Below are 26,712 nucleotides of genomic sequence, written 5' to 3' on the forward strand. Positions count from 1 at the left end.
GACAGGACAGAGAGCTTTGTCCTCCATAACTTCATTTTTATTTGCGGTTTTTATTAATTTATTTGTGCAATTAGATTTTATTAAAGAAAATTTATATTCAAAAGTGTGAAATTTAAAATAATTAATTTAATAATTTAATATAATAATTTAAAAAATGGCTGCGGTTGAAGTGAGAAACGGTTGGAAATCGTACTCCAAGGGGAACTTTATTCTCAATAATTTCAACATGCAGGTCGGCCGGGGAGAAATGTTAGTTATTTTGTGTGCGTTAATTAACTATTAATTAATGGTTCTCCAGTTAGATGTTTGTGCAGTTAAATGTTAAATGTTTCCAACTAGGGAAAGAAATGTTAAGGAGAATATTGTGCAAATGCGTGGTCTTGATTTTTAACTCTTTTTTATTTAAAAATTAGTCTTGCCAAAGAAGTCACCAACACGTGCACAATTGAATTTTTTATGTATTTTTAGATTTTCAGATAGGGTTTGTGTGAAATGATATAAATTTCGAATAAAGACAAAAATTTAAATTTTTTTACTAGACTGTATTTTATTGAGCCAGAAATAAGCCTTAAATCCGCTGGCGCAAAAAATGTTGAATTTCCAATTTCTTTTATTTCGTTGGAATTAATAAGATTGGGCCGTATGTCGTATGTATGTAAATATGGGAGTCTAACAATTATTAAAAGTTCAAATTTGCACAAATTGGTGACTCCTTAGTTATAGTGCATTTAGGCCCAACTCATTTACAACTCGTCGGCAAGAGTAGTGGATATTATAAAAATTTATGTATGTATATACTTGAATTATTCATAATTTAAATGTGCTTTTTAATTCACAGTTATGCACTCCTTGGAGCGAGTGGATGTGGGTGAGTGGAATTCCATGAAAATAAATGCATGACAAGTCACAGAAAATTTATGAATAATCCGAGATTCATAAATTCATAAAAGACTCATCATCACTTATGAAGCATATTTTTTTAATATATATTTTTTAGAAAGACTACCCTCATGTCTATCATCGTTGGTCTTCGTCACCTGGACAGTGGCGACCTGACCGTGTTCGGAAGACAGAGAAACGGTTATCTCGGTCACTTGTGTGGGTACATGCCACAGGTAAATATTGTCAATTAAATGCAAATACGCTAAGTTAATTACAGTTAATTACATACATTAATGAGTTAATGTTCACTGTAAATAATTTTGAGACAAATCGTCACCAGGCGGAGCTATTGGAGCTAATTTATTTTTGGGTAATAATCTAAGGTGTGTCCACTATATAGTTGGATTGATGGATTTTAAATGGTACTCGGCAGTTGGTGGTGGTTGTTGTTTAGCTATATGATTTTTTGGAAACCCAATTTCAAGGGCAATTATCAGGTGGAAAGCCCTTTTTATCAGAAAGTCTAAATTCAATAGAAATCAGGGTCAAAGTGAAGACCTCGCGAATCGAGTTTTTCACAACTACAAAATCACCACTTCACGTTATTCGAACAAGACGTGGCAGGAGATCAAAAAGCAAGGATGTCCCAAAACAACAATTTTCCTTAACATTTCGAAGTATTACGATGACAAAGAGTGAAATTCAAAAGACATTCCACATCAACTCCGGTCATGACCATCCACCAAAGCTCGAAAAACATTTATAAAATCTTGGGCACTAATTCTTCGACGTCACCTCGTTGTGCCGCTCTGGTACTGAAATTTTCACAAATTTTATTGCGCAACATTTAAGTTCGCAAACTGAGGATTCCGGAAAAGTTCAAACCAAGTTCCCCAAAGTACGTTAAAGACCAAAAATTACATGCGAAAAATTTTGCAAAAAAATGTGTCGCGAAATGTCATGACAAATTATCATCGCTTATGACAAGACCTACGTCGAAGCTGATCCCCCAAAGACTTCGAAAAGCACATTTTTTCATTCAGGCAACCCTGTAAGTGTGGGTTATCAACAGAAGTTGTACGTGAAATCTAAATTCCCTTCAAAATTCCAAGCAAGGCTTACATTGAGACAAATGGGCTTAAAACAGAAAACCCTCTAAATGTGCCTACTTACGAAAAATTGAAAAGTTTTTGGCCTTGTGTAGAAGTTGATACTCTAACCGTCGCTCAAAGGCAAAAAAACTGGAAAATTTCGAACGTTAATGGCGAAAAACCAGCAAGGACATTCCGCAAGTGGGTGGAAAATCGCTAATTTGAGGGTTGGTGCGGAAATTGTCATTGGTGGCCCAGAAGAGGCTCAGACAAATCGTCTGCGACAAAAACTGACGGACATGGTTCCCGGCTACACTACCCCAAAGGTTTTATAAAAATCTTCTAATTAGGTGGAAATCCACAGGTCATGGATCCCAATCCAACTATATAGTGGACACACCATAGATAAGGCAAAAACTCACGCACCAAGCACACGAGACGTCCGCTTTTAAAACAATCAATACTGTCATGTAAAAAAAAGTCAGATAAAAATGTTCAATTTTTTTACCTACGACGTTACGTGTTTGTTACACGAGTTTTTGACTTCTTTCCAATTGGTGACAAAACGTATTCCAAATCGTTACCCAATCATAGAGCACTAATTATGTACCTCCGGCGGAGATGATTCGCCTCAAAACTATTTACGACCTGGTGCTAATCGACCCCAAACGGTGTGCATATGTTACTTCACCGCGTGGTGATACAATTTATCAGCATGCGGTTGGTATTAACGTTGCTACCGCTTGGTACAAAAATTATACTTAGTTTGCATGTAAGTCCAGTCCATAAAAATCTGCTACCGGTATGTTCAGACTTTAATACCGGTTACTTTTCAATGTCACTTAGGTAAGTGTCGATATGAATTGCGCTATATTATTTTACGACTGGATTTCTTAGTGAATAAGACTTAACTTCCAGTCACAACTTTGGAGGCTTTTTCTCACAATTAAAATGAACAGTGTAAAAAATTGTGTTTTTAGGTATCTAAATTACATACTTGTATGTAAATTTTGCATGGTATAAAATTTTATTCCCACATATGTATCAAAGGTTGGTTTATTAGTTTGGTTAATCATTTATATTAAGTAATCAAATACATACGTATTCAGTTTACACTCAAAATAAAATTTGTCAAATCAACACCGCCGGTGTCAATATATGACTTAACCGCCTTGGTTACAATGCTGAATCCGAGTTATGATGATTTTGATACCGGTAGTTATAAGGTTATGACCGGACGGAAAAAATTCATTACTACTCGGAATCATAATTGTAACCAAGGCGGTTAAGTCATATATTGACACCGTTTTGTTTTGAGTGTACATATGTAAAACGTTTAAAATATTCTGGATGATTACCCTTTTCAGGAGGATCTACAAGAAAATGCATTAAAGACCATACATACATTATGTCATCGAAAATTTTAATTTTTCAGGACATTTCGCTCCTTAATGTTCTCACGATTGGGGAAGTTCTGCACCATTTTGGCCTGATTTATGGCATGTCGGACGTCGCGATAGAAAATAAGGTCAAGTTCCTCACCAATTTTCTCGACTTGCCCCACACCTCAAGCCAAGTTCAGTGTTTGAGGTAAAGAAAATCGTTGAGCTACTATTTAAGCGGGAAATTTAAAAAAAAATAATTTGCAGCGGGGGTCAGAAACGGCGGGTGTCTTTGGCCGCTTGTATGATCCACAATCCGAACCTGCTCGTCCTCGATGGTAATAATTTGAGCCAACTTATGTATAATTGAGATTAAGATGATGTAACTTACTGATGACCCCATTCACAGAACCTACCGTAGGCCTGGACCCCTTATTAAGGCAAAGGTAGGCATTATTTACAAACATTATAAAATTGTTTTTAAAATTTACCTATCTATGGTAGCTGAAGAAATTCGATTATTGAGAACTATATCTTAATTGTGTTTGTGTCTTGTGTTCATCAAATTTTTATGGATAAGTGGTCCTTTGAAATCTTTTTAAAAATTTTCCGGAATTGATCACATGAGTTATGTATGTACGGCCCCATGTGGGATTCTTTTGACGAGTTGTTGTATACTGTTCGATATCCGAATGACACAACTTTGAGTGCACCATTAATGAATATTTATGTATGTAGTTTATAGTTTTTATTTTTATGGATGTCCTGTAACTAACAGAACATTTTAATGCAGAATATGGGACCATTTGTTCGAAATCTCCCGTAGCGGGACTACCATCATACTATCCACACATTACGTGGAAGAGTCTAAACGCTGCGATAAGGTGGGTCGATTTAAATTATTACCCGGTTATCAGTCAATCAACTACTTCTGCTTATCGAATAGGTGGGTTTCATGAGAGGCGGGAAACTGTTAGCCGAAGATGCCCCCGCTTCCCTGCTTTCCCGCTACGACGCCCCATCTCTGGAAGATGTCTCCCTCCACTTGGCCCGATTGGATGACGAAAACCCGCAAAACTATGCCCTACCGGACATTGGAAACCGGAAATGGCCCCATTCCAGGCGAGACGACGACCAAGAATGTGGCGTCGTGAAGGCGAAAACGTATCGTAAATTGTCCATTAGTCTGCACGACCACGTGGCCCACTCGCCCGTCAATGTGGAAACGAACCATGCCTCCATCATTTACGCGCTCGTGTTGAAGGCGTGGCAAAGGCGGAGGCGAAACTGGAGGTGGGCGCCTAAGGCGGGAAGTTTGAATATTTTTTGATACACTGTTAGAAATTCGGTACGGGTGTCAAAGCAGATGGATTTTGCTAATACGGCGTAGTAATAACTCGGTATTAAAGTTTTACCATTTTTGTTACAAGATTTGTAATTTTAGTACGACGTGGTAGTAACTTTAATATCGGAGAATCAATATCTGTCTGATTTCTAACAATTTATCAAAGGAGTTTTTTCGGCGGGACTTTTCTTGGGCGGGAACTTTGAACATTTCTTTGTAAATCTTTACAGACTTCCCTTTATCGAGCTTGGTTTGCCAGTTCTTATCCTCTTCGTGTTACAAAATACGGTCGGACTGGAGCCCCGAGACATTCCAGTCTCGTTCGTCACGGGAAATCCGAACGTCACGAATAATGCGGAGCTGCTCGAATTTTGTGGACAAAACGTTACCTCGAAATGTTTTGGAAACATGGGATTTTGCGATTTTGTCAGAACCTTCGAAGAAAACGAGGTTGTTTGGGTAAGAAATACGTATTTAATGTTTTTGTGTTTCCTATTTAATTTTAATGTTGACATTTTTTTGTGAAAATCGTTTCATATTTCGAAAAATTGTCGGTGCATTTTGCCCATTAAATTTTTGATCTATTAATTTGGATCACGTTCTATTCTTAATTTTTATATTTGTCCACTTAAATTTTGAGTTTTTCACATATATTTCTTTGTTTCTATTTTTAAGTTGATACCCTTGATGACCTAAATTTCATTGTTTTACGTTTCATTTAATTCGACAGATGACAACAAATTCGTTCGAAAGCGGGTTACAAGACATTCACGACGGGAAAACCTTTGCAGTCCTGGCTTTTCCACAGAACTATGAGTTTCACATGAGGAACAGGATACTTGAGAGGAATTTTGCGGATAACGAGACCGTTTCAGGAACCACGATTTCCATCAGGATGGATGAATCGAGTACGTAAATAGATTGTTTTTAATATTTTGGGGTCACCCCACAGAGTTGGATTACTTAGATAGAGGGAGTCAGAGAAGACATGGCCAGATTCGAGAGAAAAAATATGAATCATTATGAATATCAAAATTTTCCGTGATCGAAAATTTGCTTAGATATTTAAGTTAAAATTTCGACGTTTAAAATTTAAAATCACTGAATTGGTTTTTCAATTTATAAAAAGTAATTGTTAAATATATAGCATACACCCTTTTAAATTAGAGGTTAACGCCGCCAATCGTATACCGATAATCCGCTAAATCTGATTTCTAAGGCGCTGCGTCGCCAAAACATCATCCAAAATTGGCGCCAAGTTGGTCGGCGTTGATCCCCGTTTCAGATAACGTAGATGTTTAAGTTGTTAATCCAAAATTTTTGAGATTACAGCTGATTTTTGTTTCTCCAGATGCGATCAAAACGTCGTGGATGAAGAAAACCATTGCGACGAAGTACATCCAATATCTAAACAGGATCGGGACCGCGTGTGGCGGAGATGACGATAGTGACATGATCAAGCCTGCGGTTAAGGTGAGCTGGATTTAAATATGTAGTTCATTTCGGTCAGATTCAAATTAATCGGGGTATTTATGTCGCCATGGATATTTGCGTGCAAATGTAATTTAGACAAGTGCTCCGCACGAGTCCGATTCGATACCCGAGTCAGACTCGGATTCCCGGTTTTTGTATATTCGCCTATATCTCGACTCTGAGTCTGAAACCAGCATTTGGGATTCCGCTTCAGATTCTAGTGAATTCGAAATTTGACCAAAATTCCGATTTACTAAGCTTACAAATTCGCAAGTTTGTAATTTTTAGACCAATTTTTTTTGGGGAAATTGTGAACTCTGTTTTTTCGTAAATATTTCTATTAATGGGGAAGTCTTAATCTTTCACCAAAAATGTGAGAACAAAAATTAATTTTAAGCATTTGACGTATTTTTTGTACTAGTACACCGCCATCTATGGAGGACTTGGAGTTGAGAGCATTGTGAAATTCTCACAACCCGCGATGCTAATTAAGTAAGCGTTTTTTTTGAAAATTTCCTCAAAAACCGATTCACACTTCTAAAAATAATATCATCATTTTGAACAGTAAACGTACTCTGGATTCAACATTGAGTTAACTAAAATGGAGGTCTCCCAACGTATGCTCACAGATTTGGACCAAACAAGACTCATTCGATCACAAATATAGTTAGTATCAAATTTGTAAATGACACTATCTGTCAATGCTCAAGTTTAGCGGAGAAATTTGCATTAAAAGGGAAGAATACGCACCCCCAAGGCTGGCAAAATTTTTTCATTTTCCAAATTTGCTGCACAAATACCAATTTGCACAAAACCTGTGAGTATACGTTGGGAGACCTCCATTGTCAGTCTTGAAAATCCCGGTGTAGCTTTAAAAACGCTTTCACATTTGGTATCAGTCAGAGTTCTGACTAGATTCACTTTTCAAAAGGGGCAACCTATTTTTAAGAGTGCGAACATACGTAGATTTCAGAATTATTTATATATGCTGAATATTTCTTTTCGCAGCACGATGGTCTTCCTGTCCGTCATGGTGGGTCTGGAGTGGAGTATAGACCGCATGGCGGGCTTAGAGGATCGCGACCTTGCGGCCGGGGTGACGTTGGGACACCGCATTTTGGCCTCCGTGGTGACCGACTCGATCAAGATTGTTCTCCAGATGACCATTTTTTTCGGTGCGATGACCGCCGTGTATGAAATGGAGGTTCACGGGTCATGGGTTTTGGCGGTAGGAATCGTTTTCATGGCGGCAATGGAAGGAGTTGCGATGGGTGAGGGGAAATTACATAGTCTCAACTTAAAAAGTGATAGTAGAATAGACGACTATATTAGGCAAGTTTTACGGAATTTCAAATTTATTTTTATTCCATTGAAAAGCCAGTTAAATTTCAAATAGAAAATATGTATTAAACTTGAAAATATATTCCTCCTGTGACCATGAAAAATTGGTCATGAGAGGAGAAAGCTCTATCAAAAATACGCTCGAAATTTATTGAAAAAGTGTATCATTCCCGGGTCAGAAATTTTTTTGTGACCCTGACACTTATATGGGGCTCAGAACAGACCTTTTCCTCAACCTAAATCAATATTTGGTGGTGAAGTTTAATGCGGTTCGAAAATGACAAGATCAAACCTAAAGTGCAAATGAAGTCAGAAATTTGGATTTTAATCCAGTTTTTCACGAATTTCGCTGTACTTGTTACTGTAGGGCCCTGCGTATAGGGTGGTAGATTTTCACCCAATATGGACTTGCTGAGGGGGTGTTCCTTCTTCACCAGGACGCTTATCAAATATTTTTTTAAACTATCTCCTCTCCTTAATCAAGGAAATTGGGCGTTTTTTGCTGAATTCCGCCGATTCCCGCCAAAACTGTGAATGGAGCCTGATAAGATGAAATTTTGACCTCTATTTTGTAATCAGCTAACCCTGAGACTATTTTACATAAAACGTAGTAGCTTTTTTGTTGAAATATGTTTCTGTCGTTAAGAAATGAACATTGGTAAACGGGTTGTTTTTTTTTTACCGTACCGTTTGAGGAGGGAGGTCGATTTTTTAGCCCTTGCTTAGGCCTGGAAAATCTGTAGCATGCGACGCTTTCTAATCTGAAAGACCATCATGTTAGGGTCACTTTTCAGTGCTAATCTGATCTCTGAAGTTAAAAGGCCATTTGTGTGGGCAAAGTCTCCGGCGTCGGATAGTGATTTTGTGCTAATCTGATGTTTAAAGCTTCGGACATCATTGTAGTCCTCCTTGACCTTGGGCAACCGGAACTTTTTTGTCATAGATAGCCACTGTCCCTAGGATTACTTTGATAGTTTGGGCAACCAGATCGTAGTTGTACTTGGACTGCTACACTACATCAAACATTGTGAATTTTTTTCTCATGCAAAAAGTGAAAAATTATTGCCGCGCGCGTGTAGGTAAGCTCCTCCTACTTTTAACCTAGTCACGTCAAGTAAAAACGGTCAACACCAATGATAGACACTGAATGTATGCACAAACCGCAACTGACCTTTTAATTTTATGTTGACCGGTTCAAAAACTACGCTCCACTATCACTTCTTATGGTAAGACTATGTATAAATTGGTTGTGCAAATAATTCACGAGAAATTTGGGGCAAATACTTGGCACAGGGCTGTTGTATTTATCTATTTACTTACTTAATTACCGAACTTAAAGTACTTAGTAATTGATTTTATTTTAATTACTTAAGATAATTTAAGATAATTACGTAGTTGAACTATTCACTCATGGCAATTAAAATAGGAAGTAGTTATGTAATTACTTAGCCAACAAGTGATTAATATGTACATAATTGAATAATCAATTAGTTTCATGGGTAATTAAACAGCCCTGCAATGGGGTGCCCAATAATACACTCTTATTCCCGTTAAATGTTAAAAACGGGTGTAACCCTTGAAAGGGGAATGCAACGTGTAAAACAAATCGTCAGTTTAGCGCGACATAATTTCTGGACGTCCCCTTACATATGTGTGTTTTTTACAGGCTGGATGATCGGAACTTTGCGAGATTCAGACATTGAAGCCATCGTTTGCATGGTGTTTATCGCCATTTATCAAACATTTGCGACAGGTACATAATTAGGTTGTAATGGGTAAGATCGTGTGCACTATTAAAAATAATGATAGCAGTTGTGAAAAGTAAGCGCATTTTGTATTTAAAAATAAGTAAGTTTTACTACATCCAAAGTAATTCTGAATGGATAAGTAGTAAATTTTGCACTGGATTTAGTATATTTACTTAATTTAAATTCGGCCTGCATTTAGGGAACGTTCTTATATTGGTCATAAAAAAAGTTTTATTCTAAGGATCCATCCACCCTTTTCTTATCATATTTACTCATGTTAAGCGTACCATAAGTGCCTTAAAATCATCCTTCCAACCTTCTTTATGACGTAATATACCGACGTTCCCTAAATTCTAAAAGTGTAACGATATTTTTGAGAATGTGGAATGAAAATCTGTGAAATTTTACCTATTTTAGGAGTATTCTTCTCTCAGGAAGTTGCATATGAGTCTTATCGTACCTATGTTTGCAACTGGTTGCCATCCACGTATCCGAACGAGGCTTTCAGATCCATAGTTTCGCGAGGGTGGGGCCTGGAAAACCCTCATGTGTCGAAGGGCTTCATCGCCGCGGCGAGTTGGACTTTGATTTCTATTATCATTGTACTTTTAGTCGAACGAACGAAACGGAAATAAATAAATTATTCACAATAATTGTTACCATGGGCGACTTATTTCACGATACATATTTGCAAAAAGTAGCAAAATATTTATTAATAATGGTATCTGTATTCAAGAACGTAACGTACCAGCCCACACAGCGAAATAATCCAAAATTGTCGGAAATAATTCCACGAGCACATTTTTAAAGAAATTTTTGCATATTCCGAGCTCTTGGGGGCCAAGGCCAAACCTATAAAAAAAATTGAAGAGCCACGCCCACTTTGGGTGTGGTTTTTTCCTAGCAGGGTTAGAGCCAAATGTCATGTCTAAAATTGTAGCTCATGCGATGGTACATCTCCAGTAAAAATTTCATCTAAATCCGTTCACAAACAAAAAAGAGATTCAATGGCGAAGCTCGGCGAAGTCAAAAGGTGACGACTTTAGGGGCGTGGTTCTCCGAAAGGGGCAAGTACAATACTCTGAAAATTATTGTACATTGTAGTCCCCAATGGAATCAACGTATTCCAAGAAAAACGGAGATCTTGAATCTGCCCCTTTCAAAGTTATAGCCCCGGGAACATTGGGAACATTCATGGCGAAATTGTCCAAAAAGGGTGAAATTTGACATGACGTATCGCAGTAAAAATCGATATCTAGCTTCAGCGAGGTCCAAAAAGTGGGTCGCAGGTGAAATTGACCCATGTAAGGGAGCCATGTCGACATGTCGATATTTCGACATGGAGCTAGAGAGCTTAAATTTAACACTAATACTCCCATCCCCTCCAAAATACATATTCAAACACTTTTGATCATGTCGACAACCCATGTCGATAGATATCGACCTTTAAATGTGCGTGTCGACCACGGCGTGTCGACACGATCAAAAGTGTTTGCGTATGTATTTTGGAGGGGATGGGAGTATTAGTGTTAAATTTAAGCTCTCTAGCTCCATGTCGAAATATCGACATGTCGACATGGCTCCCTTACATGGGTCAATTTCACCTGCGACCCACTTTTTGGACCTCGCTGAAGCTAGATATCGATTTTTACTGCGATACGTCATGTCAAATTTCACCCTTTTTGGACAATTTCGCCATGAATGTTCCCAATGTTCCCGGGGCTATAACTTTGAAAGGGGCAGATTCAAGATCTCCGTTTTTCTTGGAATACGTTGATTCCATTGGGGACTACAATGTACAATAATTTTCAGAGTATTGTACTTGCCCCTTTCGGAGAACCACGCCCCTAAAGTCGTCACCTTTTGACTTCGCCGAGCTTCGCCGAGCTTCGCCATTGAATCTCTTTTTTGTTTGTGAACGGATTTAGATGAAATTTTTACTGGAGATGTACCATCGCATGAGCTACAATTTTAGACATGACATTTGGCTCTAACCCTGCTAGGAAAAAACCACACCCAAAGTGGGCGTGGCTCTTCAATTTTTTTTATAGGTTTGGCCTTGGCCCCCAAGAGCTCGGAATATGCAAAAATTTCTTTAAAAATGTGCTCGTGGAATTATTTCCGACAATTTTGGATTATTTCGCTGTGTGCAGCCCCTGCGTCAATGGAACTCGGAGAAAATCATAATTTTCATTTCTTGTGAGGAAATGGAGCTGCATGCATGATTATTTATCGCATAAATTGGAACTGGATTCACCACCAAGTCAAACGGCTTTCACCCACGAAACTGAATACTTTTTATCCAATACTAGTCTATAAAGCCCGCATATGCGGGCCCTCTTCATAATGTACATTAAAGTTTCCTACTATGAAGATGTACAAAGTAGAAACTATTCGAGTTTTGCTTAAATTTTGTTTTTAAGTTTCTTAAGTTCCTCGTCGTACCGACAACATTTCTAATTTTCCATATTCGGGTGCGAATTCTGTCAAACGGAACACTCGAAGGGTAAAATATTTTCCCAAAATTGCATGTAGTTTAAATGTCCATTAAATATTCCACCCTTGAAATTCGCACCACCATAAATTTAAATTAACTTTTCTTATAGTAATATTCATGACCTGAAGCAATATGACAACTTAGGTATATTGAGCTAAATTTTGTAGTGGTGACCACGTCTTGATGTAACTGTTATTACTTGACCTGGCGAATAAAAAGGTGTGGCATTAATACTCTCCAAAAAATCATAAATACGTCTTGAGCATCCAATTTAATTTTACATAATAACACTGAAATAATTATTCATAATTAAAATATCATATTTAAATCATATAAATTATATAAATACACATACATAAATACACAAAATATTTATTTAAAATATCATATTTAAATCGCACTGTAATATAACATTATCATACAACGCATGCAATGCGGCGCGTGAAGTTGAGCATTCGTCGCATAACAAAGAGAAACTGGTAATCTCGTGGACCAACCACAAAATGGTGAGCTGCTCGCCGCGTGAAATATTTGTCAACATTGCTTGCTGGATCAGCAGACATTATTGTCAGTCCGCAAAATTTCCTTTGAACCTTCGGTTCTGTTTGCTTGCTGGATCAGCAGACAAAATTGTCAGTCTCCCAAATTTTTTTAAGGAACGATGGGTGCTGCTTGCTTGCTTATCGGCATATTATGCCACACCTCACGGAGCGAGCTGTCTGTGAATCCTCATTTGGATCCGAGCACCCGAGCAGTAAACAGCTCTCGCGATTTTAAGATTAGAATTGCTCAGAAATTTAAAAATTTTATTATAAAATTGAATTATAAAAACGAAAATGAACTCATCATCTTCATCAGTTGGACCTCCCTCGTCGACTACCTCAAAGGCGGTAAGTAATTGAAAAATTTGTTATGGTTTGACATAAAATACATTTATTTGATCCACCTAGCTCTGTTTAATTTGCGATGAATTGCCTGCATCGTACACAATCGCAGCGAACAATGATGCTGGGGATGAAACAAAACCCTGTGGCCATCTTTTTTGCCTACAATGTTTGATTAAACACGTGAATTCTTCAGTGAGTGGGGATGAGTTCACGTCGACACATCAACCCAGATGTCCCTTCTGTGTCCGGGATATTTGTGGCTTTTTGCCACTGGATTCTGCCGATTGTAAGTAACCATCTTCCTATATTACTAATTCTACTATTTACTGGCTAAAATCATAATTACTAATTATATTGTATAGCATCATTGCAACTAATTCGTCTAAAGGATTTCGACGGTACTATTGGGAATATTACAAACCCTTACACGGATGAAAAACTGATTGGAACTGTTTATCAAGGTAAAACTAATAATTTTCTTAACTTTACCGTCAATTCCTGTTGTACTTTTATTAATATAACTAATTGGAACTAATTTGTTATTTAGATTTGATCTACATGAGCATCCTTAGCAAGGAGGAAAAAATCCCTCCAGTAATCCCGTTCGAGAAGATGTCCCCCGTCCATGAGGAACCCAGCTGCCCACCTCATCAATATACTTGTGTTCAATGTGATCTGAACTTCCTGACCATTCAGGGAATTGTCAGACACGAAGAACGACATCATTAGCTGTCATCATCGGCGAACTTGGCTCTTCCTCTCCGAATTAGCTTTAGTATTCGCTTTTTAAATTTTATTTCGATTCGATTTATCAATTATTAGTATTCGTTTTTTAAATTTATTTAAAATTATTCTTTATTGTTCCATCAAAATTCAAAATTTTTAATTGTTATCCTTTAGTACCAAATTAGTTAAGTTCAAGTCAAAAACATGTAAATTAGTTTATCATTATTATTAGTACGTGTGCGTGGGTGGAAGTAGGGTGTTAATTATTATAATAGTTTTTAGTTATAATTTAAGGCAACGTATTTAAGGATAGGTTAGTATTTTTGTGGGAAAAGGGTAGCTCACCGATTATGCATTTAATCTTTTCGATCCCTCTTAATTTTTAATTTTACCCCCAATAATTTCAAAGGTCCGTCCCGTTAAATGCATGGTCGGTGGGCACAGGGAGGGCCCTCCTCTTCTGATTTATACCCTTTTGCAGTCGAGGCCACAAACAATGTGCATCCATTTTATGAACCACAAAAAGAATCCCATCCCTTTTTAATTAATAATTTTTTTAAATTTCTATATGTAAAACTTGGGCAAGTTCCATCCCCATTAAGTCCAGTTGTTCATAAAATAGATGCACAGTGTACCACGCACATGTTTATTTTATACTTTTATACATATTTTTATACAATAAAATATCAAAATTCCAATAAATTATCAAACTGTCATTTTTTCTCAAATCTTCTCAGTGTAACTCGGTGAACAAATTTATGTAAACTTGCACATTTCATACAACTCATTAGCAAGGTAGTACATCTCTGGTGATTAAATACAGGTACCCAATGTCATGTTACCGATAGACAATTACGACATAAACGGTATAAAACTTTATAGTTATTTGTTAGCAAAGATTATTACATTTTTGTCACAAATTCATCCAAGTAACAAACTTAATAGTTTCCTGATGTTCTCATAGGATGTCCAACCTTAATATTACAGCGACGACTAAATATAAGGGAGGTCATGCCGTTTTTCGAAACACTTGTATACGAATTATGCGTGTATCACTAACTAAGATTGAAGAAGGTTAAAATGACATATTGTATGTAGAATTTGTTTTTTTGACACAACGGGCTCAGTCTTACAATCATTGCCCAGTTGTTGTGCTATTATAATTTATTTTGAGTATCATTTCGTTTTATTTCTGGAGTATGTCCTTAAAGACAACATTCCTCGTGAATACCTTATTGGAATTTTCTAATAATTTTCCATGTTCAGCCGTATTTCGTACATAAACTTTTACGTCACATGATCGCCTAACTCTTGAAAATGCAACGTAAAGTTGCCCGTGACTGAACACTGGAGTGGCCAAATAGATTCCAACCTTGTCCAAAGTTTGACCCTGGGACTTATTAATAGTCATGGCAAATGCCAGCTTAATTGGGAATTGTCGTCTTCTTAGGCGAAATGGAAGATCAGAATCTGTTATAAGATCAATTCTAGGGATAAAGACAATGTTTCCTTTAGCGGATCCTGTAATTACCTTGGCAATAATTAAGTTTGGCTTTAGTTCAGCAACAACTAATCGTGTTCCATTGCACAATCCACGTTTTGTATTCAAATTTCTTAGCAGCATTATCAGGGAACCAACTTTCAATTTTAATTCATGTGATGCTGATCCAGACGGATTTAAAGTATTCAGAAATTCCGTAGGGTAATCATCTTTATCAGAATCTTCATCTGTCATAATTGAGTCTGTACTTAAATATGTCTTACATTCTCCTTGCAAAATGTTCAATACTTGCTCGTTTATTTTATCAACTTCTGCATTAGTCGGGCATAAAATCGCCATTTTTGAAAATTGCTCTACATTTTCAAGAGTTAGAGAATCACCAAAAATATCTTTAATAATGTTCTCGGACGCCAACATTGCTTCTGGAATTTCTATTAAACTATCATGTAATCCATCTATATTTGTCAATTCCCCGTTACCAAGTTTAATTAGCCAATCACTGTATTCCTTATCAAGCGATCTGACATTATTGTTTAATTTCAAAATTTGAAATTTCCTCCAAAGGTGGCTAAATTTTATGCTTGCCTGGACAATTGCGACAGCATCACCGTGTGGGATTATTGGCAATGTTTGCCTAAAATCACCTCCGAGGAGTAAAACTTTTCCTCCAAATGGAAGATCATTTCCCATAATTTCTTTCAGCAGTCTATCAATGCAATGCAAAGCATGAACTGATGCCATTGTTGACTCATCCCAAATCAGTAGCTTTGCGGTCCGAATTAACTTCGCATCATTTGTAGTCATCTCTATTGATGAAACAGATGTTTCATTTAAATTAAGTGGCAGTTTGTATTGGGAATGGTAAGTCCGTCCTCCCTTTAGTAAATTAGCCGCGATTCCTGTTGATGCGACAGGTAATGCTATCTCACCTTTACCCCTAATGTAGCTTAAAAGTGTTTTATATAGGTAAGTTTTCCCACTTCCACCAGGGCCGTCAAGGAAGAAACATTTCTCAACAGGGTCGTCAGAGTTCATTGAGTGTTCTATTGCCTCAAATGCATTCAGTTGTTCTTCTCTCAATGTTGATTTAAGATCTTCTGCGATGCCACGTTCTATCTCAATATCTACAAAATCATTTAAATTCAGTGGTAGATATGAGGGGGGGTCTCTTAGATTGTAATCAGAACACTTTTTTCCGTGTGTAATAAGTGTTTCTGAAATATCTCTAAGTGCATATGACTCACACATGTTACACTCTGCGTCAGGTGGATGACCGTGAACTCTTACAAAATCCTCAGTAAGATTTTCTTTATGTTCAATCCATAAGCCTGTCATGTCGGAGGTCTCTCCAAATACACAAATATATGCAAAAAGTTCTCGAAGTTGACGTGGCATTGATGCATGAGCAGCATCGTTTAATGTATCATTCCAGACTGTTTGATCAAAAATCAATCCTCGAGCCTTAGCCGCTTCATAAAAGGTATTGTAAACATGTCCTTGATATTTAAGAAGGTCGTTATAACTTGTTGGTCCTGCTACATGAAGTAACAGTAACCTCAAAAAATATCTCTCACCGTCTGTCATACTCACAGAATACAGACGTCCTATAACTTTGTCAGTGTGTCCATCTTTACGACGAACCCATTTGTTTTTTGCATTAAATACATAATACTCTGGAATTTCTGCATACTTGTATTGCCTGGCTTCCGGATCATGGGTGTTTAGCTCGAAGTATGCAGTTAACGTGGAGTGTGTATTTTCTGCTTTTTGGATTGCTTCTTGGATTCTATTTGGATCGAATGTCACTTGTTTTTGCTCCGGTAATTCAACCTTTAATCTCGATATAGAATGGGTTCTATCTTGCATAGGGAATCTGAAAATTCTCCAGGCGGCTTCAGGAGGACTGACATATCTTGAATCCACATGTGTCTTAATCTCATCTATTCGTAATTCAACTTTTGCACAATCGTGACCCTTGTAAGCGTATTTGAATAAATACTTTACGCTTCTAATAGATGCGCAAATTTCAACGTTGATATGACAATTGTATTTTAAGCTTAAGTATGGGTTATATGGAACTACCCATCTATTGTCAATTTCAATATTTTTATTAGTCACAACTGGTACTAAATTGCGTCGCCGGTAAAACGGATATCCGTTAACGTTAGCTAAAGTTTCATGCTGAAATGCTTTCGGAAAACCTTTTGAACATTTCCCGGCCACCAGACATGGTGATTTTGAATTAATATTATCACACGGGCCGTGAATCATATTTGTTGTAACAACATCATATAACCTTGGATGTGTTTCTTTATTAGGTATTTCGGCACATACAATCTTATCTATGAGTTCGACTGTTTTTGGCTTATCACTATCTTTTAGGATTATAAGAATATGAGCATGAGGGAGACCGCGTTTTTGAAATTCAATTACATGTACTTTGGCAAGTACGTGTCCAAGGACACATTTTTTTGTTAAATCCTCAAGCATTGATTTCAATTTAATATTAAATACCCTTGTTACTAAATCCGGTCTGTTTTCAGGTTTTTGTCCATCTTTCAAATTGGTAGTAATTTCTATCCATTTGGGGTTGCACGTCATCGTAATAAATAAGTCTGGTTTGCCAAATTTTCTTACGATTGACATCGCATCTTGATAGTTTTGATTCATATTTCTTCGGCTACCTTGAAAAGTCGAAGGTAAAATTATTGGTCTTCCGGGAACCAATCCATCTTGTTCTGCGGCAGAGTCTATAAAGTCAACCAATGCGTCATAGTTACTTGCTCTAAGTTTGCTTTGATTTTGCCTGACAAAATTAAGGTCATTTGCTTCGGCTTTAACATATGCATCGACAAAGTACTGTTGAGTTAGCTTTCCGGCACTTAAAAATGGATTAAATGTTTCACGAATTGAAAATAGGTATGAGTAATACATTTTTAGCGTTACGCGTTTTCTACAGTTTGTATTAATTTTTGCTGAGTTAGACGGCACAGATAGAGCTAAGTCCTCTCCCCATCCTTGCTCCCCAGATGGGTATAGAATAGGATAGGTCAGAGCATCAAGGTTTTTATTTAAAATACTAATTCGTTTTGTCTTTGGGGAATCATCGCCGGTTGATTTTAAATGAATAAGTAAATCTCTTTCAAGTGGTGGCTCGCCATCGGTATTGCTGAAAATTATTGCAACTTCATTACATGTCTGAATATTGTATCGACGTTTGTCAAGATTTCGGTCATTAACAATAGCCATTGTAACTTCTTTGGCCAAATATTCTTCGCTTTGCATTCTAATCTTCTCCTCCTTTTCGAATTCATGAAGCATTTTGTATGCTCTGGCAAACGGATTATCTTTCATAATATCATACAGGTTAGACATCACATGATTTTTGCAGGCAACATTGGATGGCTCGTTCAATCTTCGTCGGTTTGCCTCATCGGGATCCAGTATATACAATTGGGCGTACTTTCGTGGTTCGCCATCATCGGGGTGCAAAGTCCCGGTTCTGTGATAGATCTGACCATGGATTCGATAACAGTACGGACCGTATCCAGGTGGAGCTTTAATTTGTGCTCCAACAGATGCAAATGCAAATGCATTATTGTAGGATCTTATATTTTCCATGAAATTTTTGGAATCAGGATCCTGCCCTATTAGAAGTCGTTTTATGTACTCATGCGTTGCGAACGTAGGAATTTTAACCTTTCCTTTGTTGCAACACACGGTAAACTTTTTATCAGTTGGTCTTTCATTAGCAAAATGTTTGGCATTGCAAAATTCACAGAGGACATTCATTTCCCCCATAGTGTGTAACTCCACCATACTTTCCTCTAAATTATCAACTATGGCCAATCTTACTGTCATCTGTAGCATACGATATGAAGTATTGGCACGATTTGTGCGCACTTGTTGTAATCTCTCCTCTCTGTCTATGGCAGTTTCAAGTTGGCGTCGAGCGAAATTTCGTTGATTATCTTCAATTCGTCGTCGAATTGTCTCTTGTTCGGTTTCTGCCAATCTCACTTCAGAAATTCGTTGTGCATTTACTAAGCAACGGGCCAACCTTTCCTCGTCGGGTTCTGCCAATCGCCTTTCAAAAGTTCGTTGAGCATTCGATAAGCAGCGCGCTGACCTTTCTTCGTCGGTTTCTCCCAATCGCCTTTTAGAAGTTCTTTGAGCATTCGCTAAGCAGCGTGCTGACCTTTCTTCGTCGGTTTCTCCCAATCGCCTTTCAGAAGTTCGTTGAGCATTCGCTAAGCAACGTGTCGACTTTTCCTCGTCGGTTTCTGCCAATCTCCTTACAGAATTTCGTTGCGCATTCGACAAACAGCGTGCTGACCTTTCCGCTTCTGTCTCTCCCAACCTCCTTTCATAAGTCCGTTGCGCATTAGTCAAGCAACGTGCCGATCTTTCCTCTTCGGTCTCAGTCAATCGTCTATCAGAGATTCGTCGGGCATTAGCTTCTCTCCGAAGTGATGCTTGCGACTCAGTCTCTCCTGGCCTTCGCCGTAACATCATAGGAGTCTCAGTTTCCGAATCAGATGTTAATTCAAAATCATCTCTGCAATCCAAACGTTGCTTTTTCCGGACCATCCTCTATAAATGCCAACTTAGGCTCAAAGTTGCCAAAAATGGCTCAAGTATTTGCCACTTAGGGCTCAGAATGTGTCTACGAATGGATCACTAAACAATAAATATGCTGAATGGGTAGTGCCAACTTAGGGCAGAAAATAAGTCGACTTAGGACTGTAACCTGCCTGAATTGCACAGCAGAATTTACGGCTTGGATGTCTATGAACAAAATAAAAAAATACATTTTTAAAGATAAAGTTTCCATAGATAATCTTTCCAAACAATATTCAAACAAATCTTCAGCTAAATTACCAAATATGAATTTATAATAAACTGGAAATTCTAATAATGAAGTTAAGTTCTTTTTTAATTATTGCGTTCAAATATTCAACACAAAATAAATTTGCAAGGATAGTGCAATTTGGGCAACCGCATTTGTCGATAGTACCCGGCGAACTGATGAACAGTATCTTGCTGCTACCACTTTTATTAATTCAACTTTACGTTAACGGAATGTCCAGGAAATACAAAGGGTGGGATGGAAGGGTGTGAAGTCGCCTATCTCAACCATGTTAAAATTCCTGTGCAGTAGCGTCCCTTAACAACGTTGAACGTTTCCCTAAAAACGTTTTTGCAAACTGTCAACAGGAATATCATGCCTTGTAGTTAAATTGTCCATATACATTACTGGATAGGCAAAAACGTTGTCAAACGTTGTGACCCGGCTGCCACCTAGTGATAATCAGATACAAATGTCGGCCGTTATACGTAGAGTCCACGTATAACGGATAGCCAATCACACAACTTTAAACTTGGTTGTCACTACCAGCCCTATCCTGTAATGTATAATGAACATTGTAAGATAGGTCAAACCTATTTTCCTATCTTGCAATGATAAATTACCAACATTACTATCCTGTTTGAAACGTTTTTCCTACGTCGTACTGAGACAATAAAAAGGCAAGTAGCAGTTTTATGGTCATCAGTCCTTGGTAAACTGTCATCCCGGCTGCACAATTTTTGCAGTTACCTTTTGTAAATTTTACGGAGTTTTCAATTTATTTAAAATAATGGCTTATAGAGGCGCTTCCGAATTTTCTCCAAACGCTGTCGCCGCTGGTTGGGACATGTCCCCTACACGACTTTTAAAGGCGCCGAATGATCGATTTTGTGTTCATTGTGGACTTGTGATTCGGGGTCAGGCAATCGACAAACCTGGTAATAATATTTCACTAATCATCTAACATTCTTTTTTTAGTCTAGTATTTAATTATCTGATAATTAAGTTTCATATTTAGAAAATAAATGTCTATAATCATTATGTTAACGTTAAAAATTTTATTTTTTTCAGCTGTGTGTCCGCACAAAAATTGCAAGCAAGCCTTGATCTTCAGGAACAACCAATTTGATTCCGTCAGCAAATGGGGACGCTGCCGACAATGTGACAGCTTTACTCATGGTATGTTAAACTTTATGTTACTGAATATTAAAAAGTTGGATTAAATTCACCGGTTAGCAAACTATTTGTCATTGTCTCCTTATATTTGTAATTTCATTACAGGCGATTTTCCATACTGCCAATCCTGTGGAACAGTTAATCGAGATGCACTATCCCGAAAACGTCGTTTTGAACAAATTGAATTCAAGAAGCAGCAACTTGAAGCCAAGCGACTTAAAGAGGAAAATGAAGCTTTAAAGAAGCAACATCTGGACCCTGATTTCTTGCTGTGGAAAGAAATGAAGAAGGCAGAGGAAGAACAGAAGAAAATGGAGGAGGAGGCCGCAGCTGAAGCTGAACAGGTTGCCGCCGCCAAGATGTTGGAGGAATCTCTTCTACGGGATGATGGCGACGAAGAAATGAAGGAAGGAAGTGGCAAATTAGTAAAATAATAAAATCTTAAAGGAGCTTTTTAAGTTATTATTCTTAAGTTTAATTAATTCTGAGCTGAGTTTAAAAATTTTCAAACATATTTTTTGTTTTAGTTATTTAAGTATCCAAGTTTGTGTTTATTTTAAAGTTCCTTACTTACAATGCATAACTTTCTTAATGAAATAATTTTATTGAATAAAGCACTATTGAAAAATTAAAACCAAACTTGAATTTGTCATAAATTAATTTTTTCAATTAATAGCATTAAATACATTAATACTTCTAAAACTATTTCACCAGTCAAAACAAAATACTCAAGACTTAATAAATCTTAAGACAGAGAATTTAATAGTCAGGGCCTTGTGAGACTACCAATCCGAAGCGGTAACTTCAAACATTAGCATTTGTGGTTGGCATGAATACGTCATAAAAACGTTTTCAAATAATGTGTTATTCATACATATTAAAATGCGTTGTTTTTTAATTGACGCCTTCATGATTCAGAGGGTGTGGTAAGGAAACGCGACCCGTGGCATAATCCAGGAGGTTTGGTCAGGTCACGCGACACGGCATAATTCAGGGGGTGTGGTCAGGTCACGGGGCATAACTCAGGGTGTGTGGTCAGGTCACGGGGCATAACTCAGGGGGTGTGGTCAGGTCACGGGGCATAACTCAGGGGGTGTGGTCAGGTCACGGGACATAACTCAGGGGGTGTGGTCAGGTCACGGGACATAACTCAGGGGGTGTGGTCAGGTCACGGGGCATAACTCAGGGGGTGTGGTCAGGTCACGGGACATAACTCAGGGGGTGTGGTCAGGTCACGGGGCATAACTCAGGGGGTGTGGTCAGGTCACGGGACATAACTCAGGGTGTGTGGTCAGGTCACGGGGCATAACTCAGGGGGTGTGGTCAGGTCACGGGGCATAACTCAGGGGGTGTGGTCAGGTCACGGGGCATAACTCAGGGGGTGTGGTCAGGTCACGGGACATAACTCAGGGGGTGTGGTCAGGTCACGGGGCATAACTCAGGGGGTGTGGTCAGGTCACGGGAAATAACTCAGGGGGTGTGGTCAGGTCACGGGGCATAACTCAGGGGGTGTGGTCAGGTCACAACCGTAAGGTAAGGTAACGACACGTGGCGTAATGTACGGGTTATCTGTCAGTATGTGTTAATTGATAACATGGAAGCATGGGTAACGTGAGACTGTCATTGAGTGACGCGCTCAGTTCAAAAAAGCACACACACATACACACACACACACACACAGAGAACTCGGGGCTATTAGTATTACTGATTATGCCCCTCTCATTGTGCTCTTATTAAAGGGTGAAGTGAATCGAAATCCCTTTATGGAAAATGTCTCGTCTGTCCGTCCGTCCGTATCAACGATATGCTTATGTAGAACGGGTTCGAATTTCAACATGCGGTTTTCGCTAACGTGTTTCTAATTTTTTGGGATGGGATAGGTTCGAAGATAGGCGTTGTGAGTAACAAGGTCACGGTGATGACGCCAACGGTTAAATATATGCTCGGTACTAAAGTTTTGCCGTATCCGTAGCAAATTGTACGGACCCGGTATAATTTTAATACCAAGCGGTAGCAACTTTAATACCGATATATCAAGAGTCTTGATATATCGGTATAGCGGAGGTCTTGATTCAAGACCTACGCTACCATACCAGATTTTTAACATTGTACAATTAGAAGGTTACTCTGGGCCTTCGACCGGTCAAAGTGACAAAATGATATTACAAAACATAAGATTTTGTTTCGCCACTTTTCTAAGTACATGCATTCTTTACGTGGAAGGATTTATGTATTTATTCTTGTCGATAAGTTTTAGATGTTGCGTAAATTTAGAAAATTATGTAATTACAAAATAATGAATGTTTTATAAATGCAACAAATTTATGGACATAAAAAATGAGTGTATTTGATCGTATCCTAATGTTTGTACTCAGTACGTAATTCTAGTCGTTCCTTTCATGGCGTGGCTGCAGCTGCAAATGTGCTGTTCCTAAACAGAGAAAGTAGATTTAAAAAAATAAAAATTAGCATTATAAAAGATCACAAATAAATAAAATAAATCAAAAATCAAATAGATGTATAAAAAAGTAAAATTTGTACTACGCGTTACGAAGTCGGTTCATTATTTGCTTATATTTGAGTAATAATTGTATATAATTGTTGGAACTTACCGTTTTTCCAGAAATGTCGCCATTTCGTTGAGGAAGTTGACCCATTTTGACCTCACTTCCGGATCTCCTCCCCCCTCAGACGGGGGCGATATCGACCAGAGACGAACCGTCGCCAGGTAAACGTCCAACTCGTTGTAGGATGATGTCTAAAAACATCACGAGAAAAAAAACACGTGGAAAATTTTCAGAAATCAGTACTATTTTAGTAATTTTTAGGTTTTGAAAATTTTAGACAAGCTTGTACTCAGAAATTTGATTGATGGAATTCGGTGAGTTTTTTTAAATTAGTTTCTATAAGTTTCAATTTTTCTGAAGGCTTCTTAAGCTTGAGATCTCCTCCTTCATAAACTTTCAAAATCTGAAGTCGACTGAAGTGAATATTTTTTATTTGAAACGATCTGCCACGCAAATTTGTAGGGAAAAATTTTCAAAATAAATTCCTCGAGTCGAGAAATTAAAAACTTGGGATCACTCATTTACATAGGAATTGATAACTAATCGTGACAATTATTACATGGAAATCTGTAAATTTTGACTCACTCCTGGGCTCTGGGAAGTTAAATATTTAAAAATTCTGATGGCAAATTTCTAGGGAAAGTTGTTGCAATTTTTTAAAAATTTACACTCCAGATTTTAACAGGTTTTAAAGGAGGTAATCTCAAGTTTAAGAAAGCTCCAACAAATTTGGAACTTATCGAATATGGCTTTAAAAACTCACCGTAAATCAAAGAAATTGACTATGAATTTGTCTTACGGAATTTTGAAATAAATTCCCGGAGTGTAGAAAGGTATATTTTTGGTAATACATACATATGTTCTCAACTACTAAATACTTAATATAGAATTTAAACTATAAATTGTCCACTCACATTTTTAGCCTCCTGGTTATTCATCTTAGAATCCAAATCTTCCAACAAACTGGATAAATACGTGGCAAAATTGCCCCCCTGTGGTCCCCTTTGGGTGGCAGGGAGGTTCCTCCATTTCATGGAAAATACGACGTCGAAATTCACTCTTTCATTAACTGGACCCAATTGGAGAGAAAATCTGTCCGAGAAGGTCCACGTGTCAAAGGCGGCATCTAAAACAAAAAAATTTGACATGACATCAAAAAGCACAACTATAAAAAGTTGATTCCTTCGAGTTAAGGGACGTTCATAAATTACGGAACGAAGAATTGCGATTTTATAGTGCTCCCACCCCTTTAACATTTGTAACGTGGGCACGATGTCATTGAAGCGTTTGCCCCCCACCCCAATCTCGCGTTACATAATTTGTGAATGCACCCCTAACCAGGTCGTCGAATTAATTTCATTCCCGAAATAGTAAGCATCGATGAAATATTTAAGAACAAGTTGTGAATTTGCATGTACAAAATGAATAAATAGTTTCCCTAAAAATCACGGAATTGGATATTAACCTCTTAACAACGAAGTACACACATTTGTGTAGTATTTTATTTCTTCGTTGACGACGAAATACACAAATGTCTGTACTGCAGAAATTTCCTTGACACCAAAATTTATTTAAAAAAAGAATATTTCTTCGGTATTTTGTGGAAAGCTCGATGGTGAAAAGTGGATTTTTTCGATATTTTTCACCCAAGATTTTGGAATTTTCCCTATACCGACCGATGTTAAAAAGTGGATTTTTGGTGTTTTTCGTCAAAAACTCGAATATTGAAAACTGGTGGAAAATTTTAATGGGTTGCTATCAGGTATAATTATGAAATCAAAATCGTACCGAAGGGAAATTTTATTAAAAAATTAGGAGCCCGAAAGAGGGACGAACATACTCCGAGAGAAAATTAATTGGTCTCTGCACAAGTAAATCCCTCTTGCTTGATATTTAACTCTGTGAAAAAAAACTCACCCTGAACCCAGCCGTATACGCAATCAGCTAGGTAAATTAGGCCGAAAACTATTAACGCTGTCTGCACCAAATCGCGGGGAAGTTCTCTCCGCAAAGTTTCCTTCTCCAGAGAGGACTTGGTTTTCGAAATCCGCTTTAATCTGACGTTGACGTATATGGCGGACCCCATCAACCCGATGAAAAATACGAACGGGCTGAACACCTTGACCTCGAAGGGGACGTTGCGTGCTCTCTCGTGACCTGCAGGGTGGCTCAGGATCCGTAATTTTGAATGGTAATCTTCATCCCTCCAGGGTCCAGTGATTTCCTAAATTTTGGCAGTATTTTACTAAATCTTTTCAAATTTGTGTAATTTGTAATTAATTTCCCGATGGGAAATTGAGATATTTTTTATAGCAAAATTTGATCTATAACGTTCCCTTGTATGTGGGTTTTGAATTTGAGAACTGTTCATTAAAAAAAAATGGTTTTATCGGATATAAAATCCATAATTTTTAGGTTTCAAAAGTAAAGAGATAAGAATTATGGATTTTAACTTCCATTATAAAATAGAAATAAATATTAGAGGGAAAAAGTAAATATTTTTCAAGTAAACTTCATAACTCAAAGAGGGGTGGGTGTCCAAAAAAATTGGCGTTACGAAATTATTGCTTACCAACGTCTTTTTAGGGAAGAAAATATCAAACTCTATCCTCTCAACATTGTAAACCCAAAACTTGACAAGTATTAGATTTAACAAAAATTTTACATATTTAGACAAAATGCATTGTAATTAGTTTCAAAATTATAATTTGTATATCTATATTATTGGAGTGTGGAGACTCAAAAATTCAAATTCCACAAATAAGGGAACGTTAACCCATTTGATCTGGTTTTTAATACGTGAAAGAGAAAACAAATTGTATAGATTATGAATTCACCTTTTCATTTAATCCTGGAGTGAAACGATGAGACGGGTTATCTTTCTCCGCCGTTGCGGCTTCACTTATCACTAAAATTAATGCAATTAATTTCGAATTCATCTTGAATCTGGGAGTATTTATTGTTTTTTATTCAAAGATGACAATAATTTGGATAAACAGTAGATTTGTTAAAGTTAAGCGAGAGCAACTACGGGTCGGTTTTGAAACAGCACGTTTTACGAATGAAGCGGACCGTGCAAACTTACCGGACGCTGTTATCTTTAAGCAAAATCGGTCTTGATTCATACTTTAATGGAAGAGCTTGGATAAAAGATGAACATAATTCGCATAACTTACTCACTTTAATCAACGTGTTGTCCTTGCTAGGGGAACGTCCATATAATACGTCATAAAAGGGGTGGTTTTGG

The 26,712-nt window shown here is 37.5% G+C and overlaps 4 protein-coding genes across 6 annotated transcripts; 2 read left to right on the top strand and 2 right to left on the bottom strand.

The window, feature by feature from the left end:
- Positions 1-9,915, top strand: LOC110854838 (ABC transporter G family member 23). Of its 3 annotated transcripts, none has more exons than XM_035855771.1 (15): positions 1-249; positions 839-868; positions 998-1,115; positions 3,409-3,563; positions 3,623-3,693; positions 3,765-3,801; positions 4,149-4,239; positions 4,302-4,648; positions 4,931-5,159; positions 5,431-5,608; positions 6,052-6,173; positions 6,595-6,665; positions 7,182-7,444; positions 9,181-9,267; positions 9,680-9,915. In XM_035855771.1, exons 1-15 carry the CDS (start codon positions 155-157, stop codon positions 9,895-9,897), a joined length of 2,112 nt encoding a protein of 703 aa, XP_035711664.1. In that variant the 5' UTR covers positions 1-154; the 3' UTR covers positions 9,898-9,915. The 3 variants fall into 3 exon arrangements, with proteins under 3 accessions (XP_035711664.1, XP_035711666.1, XP_035711665.1); XM_035855773.1 differs by having other exon boundaries at positions 9,181-9,289; positions 9,680-9,793; XM_035855772.1 differs by having other exon boundaries at positions 161-263.
- Positions 9,916-14,558: 4,643 nt separating this feature from the next.
- LOC110854839 lies at positions 14,559-19,463 on the bottom strand. Its single transcript, XM_022103270.1, has one exon. The coding sequence runs from the start codon at positions 19,461-19,463 to the stop codon at positions 14,559-14,561; it is 4,905 nt and encodes a 1,634-aa protein (XP_021958962.1).
- Positions 19,464-20,512: 1,049 nt separating this feature from the next.
- Positions 20,513-21,332, top strand: LOC118437060. The gene is made up of 3 exons (XM_035855835.1): positions 20,513-20,660; positions 20,794-20,901; positions 21,004-21,332. The coding sequence occupies exons 1-3, from the start codon at positions 20,513-20,515 to the stop codon at positions 21,330-21,332; spliced, it is 585 nt and encodes a 194-aa protein (XP_035711728.1).
- A 1,780-nt stretch (positions 21,333-23,112) lies between these two features.
- On the bottom strand, positions 23,113-26,503 carry LOC118436966. The gene is made up of 5 exons (XM_035855689.1): positions 26,303-26,503; positions 25,383-25,689; positions 24,380-24,591; positions 23,511-23,656; positions 23,113-23,329 (listed from the first exon to the last, which is right to left on the bottom strand). The coding sequence occupies exons 1-5, from the start codon at positions 26,402-26,404 to the stop codon at positions 23,296-23,298; spliced, it is 801 nt and encodes a 266-aa protein (XP_035711582.1). The 5' UTR covers positions 26,405-26,503; the 3' UTR covers positions 23,113-23,295.
- Positions 26,504-26,712: the final 209 nt, after the last annotated feature.

This window comes from Folsomia candida, unplaced genomic scaffold, assembly GCF_002217175.1.
Source record: "Folsomia candida strain VU population unplaced genomic scaffold, ASM221717v1 Fcan01_Sc011, whole genome shotgun sequence".
NCBI classification, from domain to species: Eukaryota; Metazoa; Arthropoda; class Collembola; order Entomobryomorpha; family Isotomidae; genus Folsomia; species Folsomia candida.